General features: G+C 40.9%; 3 protein-coding genes across 3 annotated transcripts; all 3 read right to left on the reverse strand.

Moving 5' to 3' along the window:
• Positions 1 to 1,041: 1,041 nt before the first annotated feature.
• Positions 1,042 to 4,229, reverse strand: LOC141774833 (protocadherin beta-15-like). Its single transcript, XM_074647648.1, has one exon. It carries the CDS (start codon positions 3,607 to 3,609, stop codon positions 1,183 to 1,185), a length of 2,427 nt encoding a protein of 808 aa, XP_074503749.1. The 5' UTR covers positions 3,610 to 4,229; the 3' UTR covers positions 1,042 to 1,182.
• A 1,293-nt stretch (positions 4,230 to 5,522) lies between these two features.
• Positions 5,523 to 8,168, reverse strand: LOC141775915 (protocadherin gamma-A11-like). Its single transcript, XM_074649654.1, has one exon. It carries the CDS (start codon positions 7,929 to 7,931, stop codon positions 5,523 to 5,525), a length of 2,409 nt encoding a protein of 802 aa, XP_074505755.1. The 5' UTR covers positions 7,932 to 8,168.
• A 1,205-nt stretch (positions 8,169 to 9,373) lies between these two features.
• On the reverse strand, positions 9,374 to 11,974 carry LOC141775917 (protocadherin beta-15-like). Its single transcript, XM_074649655.1, has one exon. It carries the CDS (start codon positions 11,783 to 11,785, stop codon positions 9,374 to 9,376), a length of 2,412 nt encoding a protein of 803 aa, XP_074505756.1. The 5' UTR covers positions 11,786 to 11,974.
• Between the last annotated feature and the right edge of the window lie 1,261 nt (positions 11,975 to 13,235).

Genomic DNA, 13,235 nt, shown 5'->3' on the forward strand with positions numbered 1-13,235 from the left:
ACTACTACTACTACTACTACTACTACTACTACTACAACAACAACAACAGTAACAAAAGACATCTATTTTAAGATGGAGCTTTAAACGTAGTGCTATTGTTCACTGATTTAACTCTGAATGTTGGCAAACTTTCAGAAAGAATTACCAACAGTTGTTACAAAGTCCAAGAAAACAATGCTGCCATTTAATTTATTATTAACTTAAAAAAGTAAAAATGCATCAAATACAACGCTGTCAAACGTTCAGAATGAAACTACTGTTTCTTGGAGCTGCTCTGTAAGAACTTGACTGCAAATGCCTTTCATTTGGTAAGCATTCATTTTGTGTTGTATAGTGTGTGAAATAGTACTATTTACTACTGGACAACACCATATGGTATTGATTAAGGAAACAAGAGCATTATTATGAAATTGCATTGAAAAAATGTGAGCACCATGTGCTATTTTTTCAAAGGTTTACCCTTTAATGTGAAATACTGCAGGTCATATCAACTATAGGGAGGATGCATTGTCCACAAAAGCACACATAAATCATATTACATACAGAAGACCAACTCAGAAAAGCGAGAATCCACTAGCAAAATAGAGTAAGCACAGAGACTCCATTGTAAATGTGTTCTTACTGCTCTAATACCATGTCCTATAATCTATCAATAGTGATAAACTTCTAATGAGGATAAATCCAGTAGAGGAACTTAACACTGGCACCAGATTACAGCAAAAACAAATGTACATGAAAGCATCAAAGCCAGATAAACTTCAGTAATTTAGCCAAGTGTGTAAAAGAAGCAAATGTACTGAAACCCAATTCAGTAAAGGTGGAATGAAAACAGCAGAAAACACAGAAGTAAACTATCTCTAAAAATGCAACAGAAGTTCAGCACCAAGGACAGAGAATCTAGGAGCTAATTCAAAACGTTTTCCCTCACTGGAACATAAAATACAGCAATCATGCATCCACATAGAGACAAACTGGATTAAAAAAAACAAGAGGTCTAAAAACATTCCAGAGATATGACAGTATATATATATTAAAGAGAATATGCATGCCTGGTTTAACGGTGTGTGTCTGCCTCTGAGTGTGGAGGGTGAGGTGGGCGTATGGGAGATTGTTATGATGCTCTGTAAAAGTTGTTTTAGGAGCAGTTTGGCTTTAGTATGTGCATTTTGGTTGAACACAAGTTCAGTAATATGAAATATGGAAATGTGTCCCTACCTCAGGAGAACTATCACAATCTCCAAACGCCTCAGCAAAGTCTGACGGACTTTTCCTCAGAGTCTGGTCAGCAGGCAGTGTGTTGTCATTGTAAGAACTGACGAACTTAAAGTCACTGGTTCTGGAACCTGTTGTCAGGTAGGCGTCATAGTTGTAAGCGCTGCGTAGAGTTCCTGTTCCGTCAACATCTGCGTAATTAGGAGGGAGATAAGCGCTGGGGATGGCAACTGCTCCATCAAACAACAGTCTGGGCTTTCTCCTGCGACAAAACCTCACACCCAGGATGATGATGATGAAGGTCAGGAAAAAGGTGGACACAGACACCAGCGCGATGATCAGATAAGAGGTCAGTTTGGAGTTCTTCTCATCATAAGAAATATCCTTCAGTTCTGGCACCTCAGCCAAGTTATCAGAAATCAGTAAATACATGGAACAGGTGGCAGAGAGAGAGGGCTGTCCGTTATCTTTCACTGACACAATAAGGTTCTGTTTCATGCTGTCAGACTCAGAAATGTCCCGCTGTGTCCTGATCTCTCCGCTGTGGAGACCGATAGTGAAAAGTCCCGGATCAGTGGATTTCACTATATGATAGGACAGCCAGGCGTTCTGTCCGGAGTCCGCGTCCACCGCTATCACTTTGGACACCAGAGAGCCTCCGTGTGCAGCTTTGGGGACCAGCTCGGTCATGAAGGAGTTGCCCTCCGGGGCGGGGTACAGTATCTGAGGAGAGTTGTCATTCACATCCGATATGAAGACACTGACGGTCACGTTGCTGCTGAGCGGAGGAGAACCGTTGTCTCTGGCCATCACGTGGACTTTAAAACTCCTGAACTGTTCATAATCAAACGACCTCACAGCGTGGATCACCCCCGTGTCTCCGTTAACAGATAGATAGGAGGACACCGGGGCACCGTTCACCTCACCAGCTAACAGAGAATAAATCACTGTACCGTTTTGTCTCCAGTCGGGGTCTCGAGCAGTAACGGAACATAAAGTGGAGCCAGGTTTGTTATTTTCACTCACATATGCGCTGTAGGACTGTTCCTCAAACACAGGTGGGTTGTCGTTGATGTCTGCTACAGATAACTGAACAGTTTTAGAGGAGGACAGAGGTGGAGAGCCCTCGTCAGTGGCACTGATTGTAATGTTGTAATCAGACACTAGTTCACGGTCCAGTTGTCCTGTGGTCACCAGAGAATAATAGTTTTTAATAGAAGGAACCAACTTAAAAGGGACGTTTTGCTGAATGGAGCAGCGGACCTGTCTGTTATTCTCAGAGTCTCTATCCTGCACGTTAATGATGCCCACCTCTGTACCAGGTGACACGTTCTCAGGTATGGGGTTAGTCAGTGATTTCAGATATATCACTGGGGCGTTGTCATTCACATCAGTGATATCAATAATGACTTTTGCTTCTGAAGAGAGGCCATAACCATCTTTGGCCTCAACAAACACTTCATATTTTGGCCCCTCTTCATAATCTATGTCACCTGTCACACTGATTTCTCCAGTTTTCTCATCTAGTGAAAAAAGCTTCTGTGATTTATCAGACTGTCGGCTAAATTCATACGTAACCTCTCCGTTTACACCTTCATCAGCATCTGATGCACTTACAGTGATAATGGGGGTTTTAACAGGTGAGTTTTCCGGTAACGTGGCTGTATATACAGACTCAGTAAAAACAGGGGCGTTATCATTAGCATCAAGTACAATGACGTGTATGACTACAGTCCCGGATCTCTGAGGAGAGCCTCCATCTACAGCTGTGAGCAATAATTTCATTTCCTGCTGCTCCTCTCGGTCTAGCTCCTTATCTAAAACCAATTCACCATATTTTCTGCCAGCATTTGTTGTCTGAATACTGAAAACAAAGTGGGGGTTTTGCTGCAAAATGTAGCTTCCAACTGAATTCTTGCCTATGTCTGCATCTTGTGCTGCATTAATGCGATACTTAGCTCCTTTGTCAGCTGACTCCCTAATTTCCAGCTTTATAATATCCTTCGGGAAAATTGGTGCATTGTCGTTTATGTCCTGCACCTGCAGGGACAACCGGTGTAACTCCAAAGGATTCTCTAACATCAAGTCGAATTTGAGAACACACGAAGGCTTTTCTCCACAGTGCTCCTCTCGGTCTATTCTTTCCGCAACGATTAAATCTCCGTTTCGGAGGTTAATCCCGCAATATTGTCTGTCGTTTCCTTCCATGTCAACACGAGCTTTGCGAGCAGACAGTCTGCTCACCTCCAGTCCCAGATCCTTGGCGATATTTCCAATAATAGATCCGCGCTTGAGCTCCTCCTGTACAGAATAGCTCAGGTCTCCGTGTGCGTAGTGCACCGCAACAAAGAAAAAGACAAAGCCATAGCTTTGGAGTTCGATCCGTCTATTCATCATCCTCAGACAGTAGGCCGACTACACAAGTTAAAACACGTCAGTTTCAAGCATTAAAAAACGTGTTTCGATCAGTGTATGCGCCGTCCAGGCATTTGTCGTCTTTGTTGAAGGCTGAACAGAACACAAGGGTGGTCGATCCAAATAATGGGTGGTGTGCAAAGCAAGAAGAGCATTTGACTCCATAGCTGGTCTATAGTGACACCGTGAGGACAAATGAAATATAACAGTTTTACAGAAGTGCTGCAAGTTTTCTTAACATATTATCAGGTCGTCTTGCCTTAATATTTGATTTAAACACACTTTAATGAGGTATTTAAATGCGTAATGAGGCGCTATACTGTTGTATTTTCTCTTTAAGTTAAGTGAGATGCCTGCTCTCTGTATTTTAAGGCTTTACAAACAAGATTACTTATAGCACTTCATAGTGATAATAGTAACACTCCCCAAATATTACACAGTGTTGGACCATAGATCATGGCCTTATTGTTGCACGCTAAATACTCCAACTTTGCTTAGAAACGCATCTCTCTCTCTCTGTCTCTCTCTGGCTATAAAATAGATTCCTATAATCGTGAAACATGGACAAATCTGCCTCCAGATTACTCCAAAGACCACTTGAATTACATAAAATATATTTAAAAGATATATGATAAATACAAACACAACACAAAACATTTAAGAGCAACAGCATGTCTTGTATTTTGTACTGGTGTAAAAAACAATGTGTTTTTTACTTTAATTTTAACGTGGGATTTAAAACTAAAGGGGATAATAATCATTCCTAAAAGGAATGTCAATAACATAAATGGAAGTAACACATTGAGATGCATTTAAAACATGATATGTACTCCATTAAGGCAAAATATGTCAACTCATTCCACTGATGTGAATTTGTGTGCAAGTAAAACAGTTATCTGAAAGGTGTGAAATGTGAGCCAATAGAAGACATGTGTAAATTGCATCACAAGAGCAACAGTGAGGTTCAGCACCAAGGACAGCGACACAAATGACAAAATGAAGCTCAACTCAACTTTTCTTTAAGTTTAGTGAGATGTCTGTTCTCTGTATTATAAGGCTTTACACACAAGACTATATCTTCTCCTAAAGTAATTCACTTCAAGCACTTCATTATAGTAACCAGACAACACTCCCCAAATTTGGACCACTGAACATGTCATTTAGTGCTGCACTCGAAATATTCCAAGTTCGCTTAGAAACTCATCCCTCACTCTCTCAACTAAAATTGATTCCAATACTTTGTTGTGAAACATGCAAAAATCTGCCTCCAGTTTCCTCCAAAGACCACTTGAATTAAATAACATAATCTAATTAAGCATACATGATGCATAACTCTAAAAGAGTATAGAGCTACACGAGCCTTGTATGTTGCACTGGTGTAAAACATTTATTGACTTTAATGTGGGATTTAACACTAAATGGGAAAATAAAAATTCCTAGAAAAAAATAAGTTAATGTGATGCACTTAAAAACATGAAAAGTCCAACCGTAGCACAACCCAAATGTTAATTAAAAAAATGGGACAAAGATGTCTCAGAGAAAATACATATGTAAGTAAAATGTAGTCTAAAACGTATAGAATGTGAGAAAATATAAGACAGGAGAAAATTGTTCCTGAAAATACATCACAAAAGCCATGGCGAGGTTCAGCACCAAGGGACAGAGACACAAAGAACAAACTGCAGCTCAACTCTCAAAACAGAGCCAGACCAGTTTTGTGTAAAAAAGAAATACTAAAACAAGATCAACAGCCTCTACTCGTTTCATCATAGAATTTAAAATATCTGCATATTGCAATAAAATAACTCTAATGTGAACTCTTGATGCATTATCACGCTCAATGTGTGCATTTAGGAACAAATAAAACAAACAAGTAACGTTAAGGTGCAAATAGGTCAAACGATATATGCAACACCAGTTCCTACCTCAGGAGAAGAATCACAATCCCCAAACGCCTCAGCAAAGTCTGAAGGACTTTTCCTCAGAGTCTGGTCAGCAGGCAGTGTGTTGTCATTGTAAGAACTGACGAACTTAAAGTCACTGGTTCTAGAACCTGTTGTCAGGTAGGCGTCATAGTTGTAAGCGCTGCGTAAAGTTCCTGTTCCGTCAACATCTGCGTAATTAGGAGGAAGATAAGCGCTGGGGATGGCAACTGCTCCATCAAACAACAGTCTGGGCTTTCTCCTGCGACAAAACCTCACACCCAGGATGATGATGATAAAGGTCAGAAAAAAGGTGGACACAGACACCAGAGCGATGATCAGATAAGAGGTCAGCTTGGAGTTCTTCTCATCATAAGAAATATCCTTCAGTTCTGGCACCTCAGCCAAGTTATCAGAAATCAGTAAATACATGGAACAGGTGGCAGAGAGAGAGGGCTGTCCGTTATCTTTCACTGCCACAATAAGGTTCTGTTTCATGCTGTCAGACTCAGAAATGTCCCGCTGTGTCCTGATCTCTCCGCTGTGGAGACCAATAGTGAAAAGTCCCGGATCAGTGGATTTGACTATATGATAGGACAGCCAGGCGTTCTGTCCGGAGTCCGCGTCCACCGCTATCACTTTGGACACCAGAGAGCCTCCGTGTGCAGCTTTGGGGACCAGCTCGGTCATGAAGGAGTTGCCCTCCGGGGCGGGGTACAGTATCTGAGGAGAGTTGTCATTCACATCCGATATGAAGACACTGACGGTCACGTTGCTGCTGAGCGGAGGAGAACCGTTGTCTCTGGCCATCACGTGGACTTTAAAACTCCTGAACTGTTCATAATCAAACGACCTCACAGCGTGGATCACCCCCGTGTCTCCGTTAACAGATAGATAGGAGGACACCGGGGCACCGTTCACCTCACCAGCTAACAGAGAATAAATCACTGTACCGTTTTGTCTCCAGTCGGGGTCTCGAGCAGTAACGGAACATAAAGTGGAGCCAGGTTTGTTATTTTCACTCACATATGCGCTGTAGGACTGTTCCTCAAACACAGGTGGGTTGTCGTTGATGTCTGCTACAGATAACTGAACAGTTTTAGAGGAGGACAGAGGTGGAGAGCCCTCGTCAGTGGCACTGATTGTAATGTTGTAATCAGACACTAGTTCACGGTCCAGTTGTCCTGTGGTCACCAGAGAATAATAGTTTTTAATAGAAGGAACCAACTTAAAAGGGACGTTTTGCTGAATGGAGCAGCGGACCTGTCTGTTATTCTCAGAGTCTCTATCCTGCACGTTAATGATGCCCACCTCTGTACCAGGTGACACGTTCTCAGGTATGGGGTTAGTCAGGGATTTTAGATATATAACCGGGGCGTTGTCATTTATATCAGTAACATCTATTATGGCTTTAGCATAGGAAGTTAATCCCAAACCATCTTTTGCTGTGACGCGCAGTTCAAATGATGATGCTGTTTCAAAGTCAACTGTGGTCGTCAATTTTATATCACCTGTCTTGTGATCTATGGTAAACATTGATTTCATATCTTCTGAAATATGTCCAAAATCATATGTAACGTCTCCATTTAGTCCCTCGTCTGCATCAGTAGCGCTCACTGTCAGCACCACAGTACCTAGTGGAGAGTTTTCAGGCAGACTGGCTTTATAAACGGCCTGGCTAAACACTGGGACGTTATCATTAGCATCCAGTACAGTGACGTGTATGACTACAGTACCTGATCTCTGAGGAGAGCCTCCATCTAGAGCTGTAAGGACCAAATTAATCTCCTTTAATGTTTCGCGGTCGAGCTCTTTGTTAAGCACAAGTTCCACAGAATTGGTTCCAACGCCCAAAATAAAATTATCATTGCTTTGGAGGTTGTACGTCTGAACTGAATATTTGCCTACATCCGCATCATGTGCTTCTTCTATTGGAAAACGAGCACCTTTGACAGCAGATTCACGAATATCGATATGGATCAATTCTTTCTTAAATTGCGGAGAGTTATCATTTATGTCCTGGACATGCAGACTAATTCGATGCAATTCTAATGGATTCTCTAACATGAGCTCTTGTTTTAAAACGCAGGATGCTTTGTCTCCACAAAGGCCCTCTCTGTCGATCCTCTCAGCAACAGTCAGATCCCCGTTACGGAGGTTTAAATCACAATAACGTTTCTCGCTCCCATCGGTATCAATGCGGGCCTTTCGAGCAGATAGTCGGCTTGTTTCGAGACCCAAGTCTTTGGCGATATTTCCGATCACGGATCCGCGTTTCATCTCCTCCGGAAACGAGAAGCTTACATCCCCATTGGCAAAATGCAAAGAAAAGAGCAGCAAAGCAACGGCACAGCTTTGTAATGCGGGTCCAGTGACAGCCATCAAGACGCCGATCTGGACCAGTAAACGTCCCCTACTCAGTGTACAGAAACACAGCCAAAAAAAATGAAGGATTTAAACCAAAATCAACACAATCCAAGACCAAGTCTCTGCCTCTCTGGACGATCAACTGCACCACATTGACTCACATTGTGCTTCGAGAACAGTGGGTGGATTCCGACACGGAATCTATAACAGCTGGTGGATAGCGACATCGTGAGTCTCCTTTAGATATTACATAAAGTACTTCCACTAGCAGCAAGTCTGTACAAGCCGTACAATTATGAAAACAACATATGAAGAGCATATTCATTTAACGGTAAACTACATACTGAAATGCTTTGAGACGTGTTAAGAGAATCAAACGTAAATGGCACGTCTAAAACAACAGCATTGCTTCACCAGGGCATGTCAACTTAAACACTACTTTTTAGGTGTTAAAAATAAACTCATTTTGTCGGAACATGTATATCTTTGTATTAAAATCAAGTATATAGTTTAGCGTAAAATTAATACATCTGAGCAACTATCCTTACACTGACATCTCAATACCATGTAGAGAGTAATAAGGGAAGATAGACAAGTTATTAAAGGCACAAAAAGAACAGAGTTTGATTTAATTGCAGGATTCTGATCACTTTGCTCAAAATCAATACATTCTTGCACAAGCTACTCAGTATTAACAAAATCCAACAAGCTGGACTAACACTAGACTTTACTGCAACATGCATCTAAAATTGGATTAAAAAAATAATTCAAAACTAGCTAATAAATTATCATATAGGTAATAAGAAACAGCCTATATTATCTATGTTAATATGACAATGCTATCAAAAATATACAAAGAAAAGAAACTATGGTAGATTTGTTAAACGGGAAGACTCTTCAAATCTGAGGAGCATGTTGTTGTAAGGTAGAGGAAGAAGACATACAACATAAATGAAAAATGATAACCCAGACATCAAAAAGTCAAGGCCAAAATATGATTTACAAGTTTTGTTTTTTCCTATGTGAAGAACGAGTCAATCTGATCATTCTTAGCCACAACAACAACCACTGAGACCAAGCCCATATTAGAGAGCAAAAGCAAGGAAATTATCAAAAAAATGACAAAATCTTTGATGAGCATTAACGAAATGAGGAACGAATACATTTAAAAAGCTAAGAATAATATAATTATTATAATTTTCAGTGTGCAAGTACCAAAATAGCTACAAAGACAGCCCCCATGAGCAACTAAGGACAACTACTGTACAGTGAGCACAAAATGCATGACATATATATCACTGATATGAGCTGGTATTGTCTTAGCGAAGAAAACATCTAACCAATATTGGAAAAAAGCTTTATTGATATTTAAAAATACGGATTATATCAGTATCACTTCAGCACCAGTCGCAAGTCTGAAAAAGTGAGTAGCCTTTTTTTCTTGATAAAATAATGGATCAAATGTTTGATGCTCTTACCTCAGGAGAACTATCACAATCCCCAAACGCCTCAGCAAAGTCTGATGGACTCTTCCTCAGAGTCTGGTCAGCAGGCAGTGTGTTGTCATTGTAAGAACTGACGAACTTAAAGTCACTGGTTCTAGAACCTGTTGTCAGGTAGGCGTCATAGTTGTAAGCGCTGCGTAAAGTTCCTGTTCCGTCAACATCTGCGTAATTAGGAGGGAGATAAGCGCTGGGGATGGCAACTGCTCCATCAAACAACAGTCTGGGCTTTCTCCTGCGACAAAACCTCACACCCAGGATGATGATGATGAAGGTCAGGAAAAAGGTGGACACAGACACCAGCGCGATGATCAGATAAGAGGTCAGTTTGGAGTTCTTCTCATCATAAGAAATATCCTTCAGTTCTGGCACCTCAGCCAAGTTATCAGAAATCAGTAAATACATGGAACAGGTGGCAGAGAGAGAGGGCTGTCCGTTATCTTTCACTGCCACAATAAGGTTCTGTTTCATGCTGTCAGACTCAGAAATGTCCCGCTGTGTCCTGATCTCTCCGCTGTGAAGACCGATAGTGAAAAGTCCGGGATCAGTGGATTTCACTATATGATAGGACAGCCAGGCGTTCTGTCCGGAGTCCGCGTCCACCGCTATCACTTTGGACACCAGAGAGCCTCCGTGTGCAGCTTTGGGGACCAGCTCGGTCATGAAGGAGTTGCCCTCCGGGGCGGGGTACAGTATCTGAGGAGAGTTGTCATTCACATCCGATATGAAGACACTGACGGTCACGTTGCTGCTGAGCGGAGGAGAACCGTTGTCTCTGGCCATCACGTGGACTTTAAAACTCCTGAACTGTTCATAATCAAACGACCTCACAGCGTGGATCACCCCCGTGTCTCCGTTAACAGATAGATAGGAGGACACCGGGGCACCGTTCACCTCACCAGCTAACAGAGAATAAATCACTGTACCGTTTTGTCTCCAGTCGGGGTCTCGAGCAGTAACGGAACATAAAGTGGAGCCAGGTTTGTTATTTTCACTCACATATGCGCTGTAGGACTGATCCTCAAACACAGGTGGGTTGTCGTTGATGTCTGCTACAGATAACTGAACACTTTTAGAGGAGGACAGAGGTGGAGAGCCCTCGTCAGTGGCACTGATTGTAATGTTGTAATCAGACACTAGTTCACGGTCCAGTTGTCCTGTGGTCACCAGAGAATAATAGTTTTTAATAGAAGGAACCAACTTAAAAGGGACGTTTTGCTGAATGGAGCAGCGGACCTGTCTGTTATTCTCAGAGTCTCTATCCTGCACGTTAATGATGCCCACCTCTGTACCAGGTGACACGTTCTCAGGTATGGGGTTAGTCAGTGACTTTATGTTTATAACTGGTGCGTTGTCATTTATGTCAGTAATCTCAATATTTAAGGTTGAGTATGACACTAACCCCAGACCATCTTTTGCACTTATCTGCATTTCATATGAAGACACTTTCTCATAATCAATAGCTGCAGCTACTCTCACTTCTCCCGTTTTAGAGTCTAAAGAAAAAACGTTGCTATTTTCATCTGAAACATGATCAAATCCATAAGTAATTTCGCTATTTAAACCTTCGTCTGCATCAGTAGCACTCACTGTGATCACCAATGTATCCAGAGGAGAGTTTTCAGGCAGACTGGCTTTATAAACGGCCTGGCTAAACACTGGTACATTATCATTAGCATCCAGTACAGTGACGTGTATGACTACAGTACCTGATCTCTGAGGAGAGCCTCCATCAAATGCGGTAAGCAACAACATAATCTCTTTTTTGTCCTCTCTGTCTAATTCTTTGTCTAAAACTAGTTCACAATATTTCCGTCCGCCAGATTTCGTGTTTACATTTAATTTGAAATGATCATTCTGCTGAAGTGAGTAGCTCTGAACAGCATTTTCTCCGATGTCTCCATCATGTGCTTCTCCAAGAAGAAATCGTTCACCCTTGTCCGCTGATTCACGAATTTCAATTTTAAGTGACTCGTCTTTAAACTGCGGTGAATTATCATTAATATCTTGAACTCGGATACTAATACGGTGCAGCTCTAAAGGATTTTCCAGCACGAGTTCCTGTTTTAGAACACATGATGCCTTTTTCGCACAAAGCCCTTCTCTGTCGATCCTTTCTTGTACGATCAAGTCTCCGGTGTTGAGATTCACACCGCAGTACTGGACGCTGTTATCCTCAGTATCGATACGGGCCTTACGAGCAGACAGTCTGCCCAAATCAAGTCCCAGATCCTTAGCGATATTTCCAATTACAGATCCACGTTTCATCTCCTCCGGTACAGAGTAGCTCACGTCTCCATAGACGGGGTGGAGGACAAGAAAAACAAAAGCAAGGCCGCAGAGCAGCGCAAATCTGCTGCTTCCCATTGTTACTGCGAGGAATACCACTACTGCTGCCAAGTAGGTCAAAATATATCCACAATGCAGCTGTGATTTCCTCCAATATAGAAAGTCTTCACACTGCGGTCATATCACGAAGCGTTTTTGTCAACTACAACAGCAGAATCAGGCTTTAAATTCGCTGAGACAGAAGGGTGGAGAATGACCGAGCCCTCTCGTTTACTGGTACATACTGACACCATGAGTATGTCTCTGGGTATAACAAGGCAATGTAGGATTTTTGATGTGCTGGTAGACGGGTTCATAGAACCTTATTAATCAAAACAACTAAAATAATAATAGTAATAATAACTTTGGCATTTTAGGAGTAACATACCTTTATACAAGACTGTTCTGCCCCCTTGTGATGTAAATAAAGCAACACAAAACGTGGGGATCAACATAAAACTATTCAAACTGTGTCTCCAAAACAATAAAATGTTTTCACATACATTTTGGCATGTTTAAATATAGACACAACACATACACTTAGAGGGGAGAAACCTTCATTTGAGATAAAATAGAGGAAAATGTTGTTAAATATCTTCTTGTTTCTCATTTTTGCTCACACACTCTTTATCTTGTAATTGTTTAGATTGAAATATGTGAAAACATATTTAAGCATTTTAATCAATGAGATTAAACCTACTGAACAATCATTTGAATTCAGACTGTAAATTGAAGAGTCGTGTGCCTCCAACCATATCACCAACAGTTTTGTACTTTATGTTAATTCACTGTAAAGACACACAGATCTATTGACATAATGATTGTCCTGAAAGATGTTGACAACTTGGAGGAGACCAAAACATCAGACATATGTTTCTCTCAAAAATAACGATCTGTATAAATGCATGAATTTACCCTCATGAGTAACAAAAAATATTTTTGTTGTTGTAAACATCAGTAACATAAGACATCTATTTTTGCATTTAGAGCTTTAAACATGATGCAATTGTTCACTGATTTAACTCTGAATGTTGGCACAGTTTCAGAAAGAATGACCAACAGCTGTTACAAAGCCCAAGAAAACAATGCTGACATTAAATGTATTATTAGAACAGTAAAATTCATCAAATAATACACTATATAAGTTTGATGAGAAAAAAGATGAACTAGTTCTGTGCTTTGTCAAAAAAACGTGTTTGCAATTTCTTGCATTTGAATGGAGATATATGATTTTGTCACTTTTCCATCTCTCGCTGGCACGTTAGCTTATTTGATTATCATTGTCAAGAAAAGGTCAATTTGTACATGACAAAAGTGTCTTACATATCCCCCAAAGAAGTCAGACCTGATAAGGCGCATCTTTTAATTTAGAAACTGATCACTCAAGTATATGATAATTATGTCAAAACACCTCTGATTGTCAGTACAACTACTCAAGTTTAAGTTTTGTAATTAGGTTTGCATGGACAACAAAAAATAAGTGTATCTA

The sequence above is a fragment of the Sebastes fasciatus genome, chromosome 10 (assembly GCF_043250625.1).
Source record: "Sebastes fasciatus isolate fSebFas1 chromosome 10, fSebFas1.pri, whole genome shotgun sequence".
Taxonomy (NCBI): domain Eukaryota; kingdom Metazoa; phylum Chordata; class Actinopteri; order Perciformes; family Sebastidae; genus Sebastes; species Sebastes fasciatus.

Excerpts from the sequence above, each read along its gene's own strand:
- LOC141775915 (XM_074649654.1), bottom strand. The coding sequence starts at position 7,931 with ATGGCTGTCACTGGACCCGCATTACAAAGCTGTGCCGTTGCTTTGCTG.
- LOC141775917 (XM_074649655.1), bottom strand. The coding sequence starts at position 11,785 with ATGGGAAGCAGCAGATTTGCGCTGCTCTGCGGCCTTGCTTTTGTTTTT.
- LOC141774833 (XM_074647648.1), bottom strand. The coding sequence starts at position 3,609 with ATGATGAATAGACGGATCGAACTCCAAAGCTATGGCTTTGTCTTTTTC.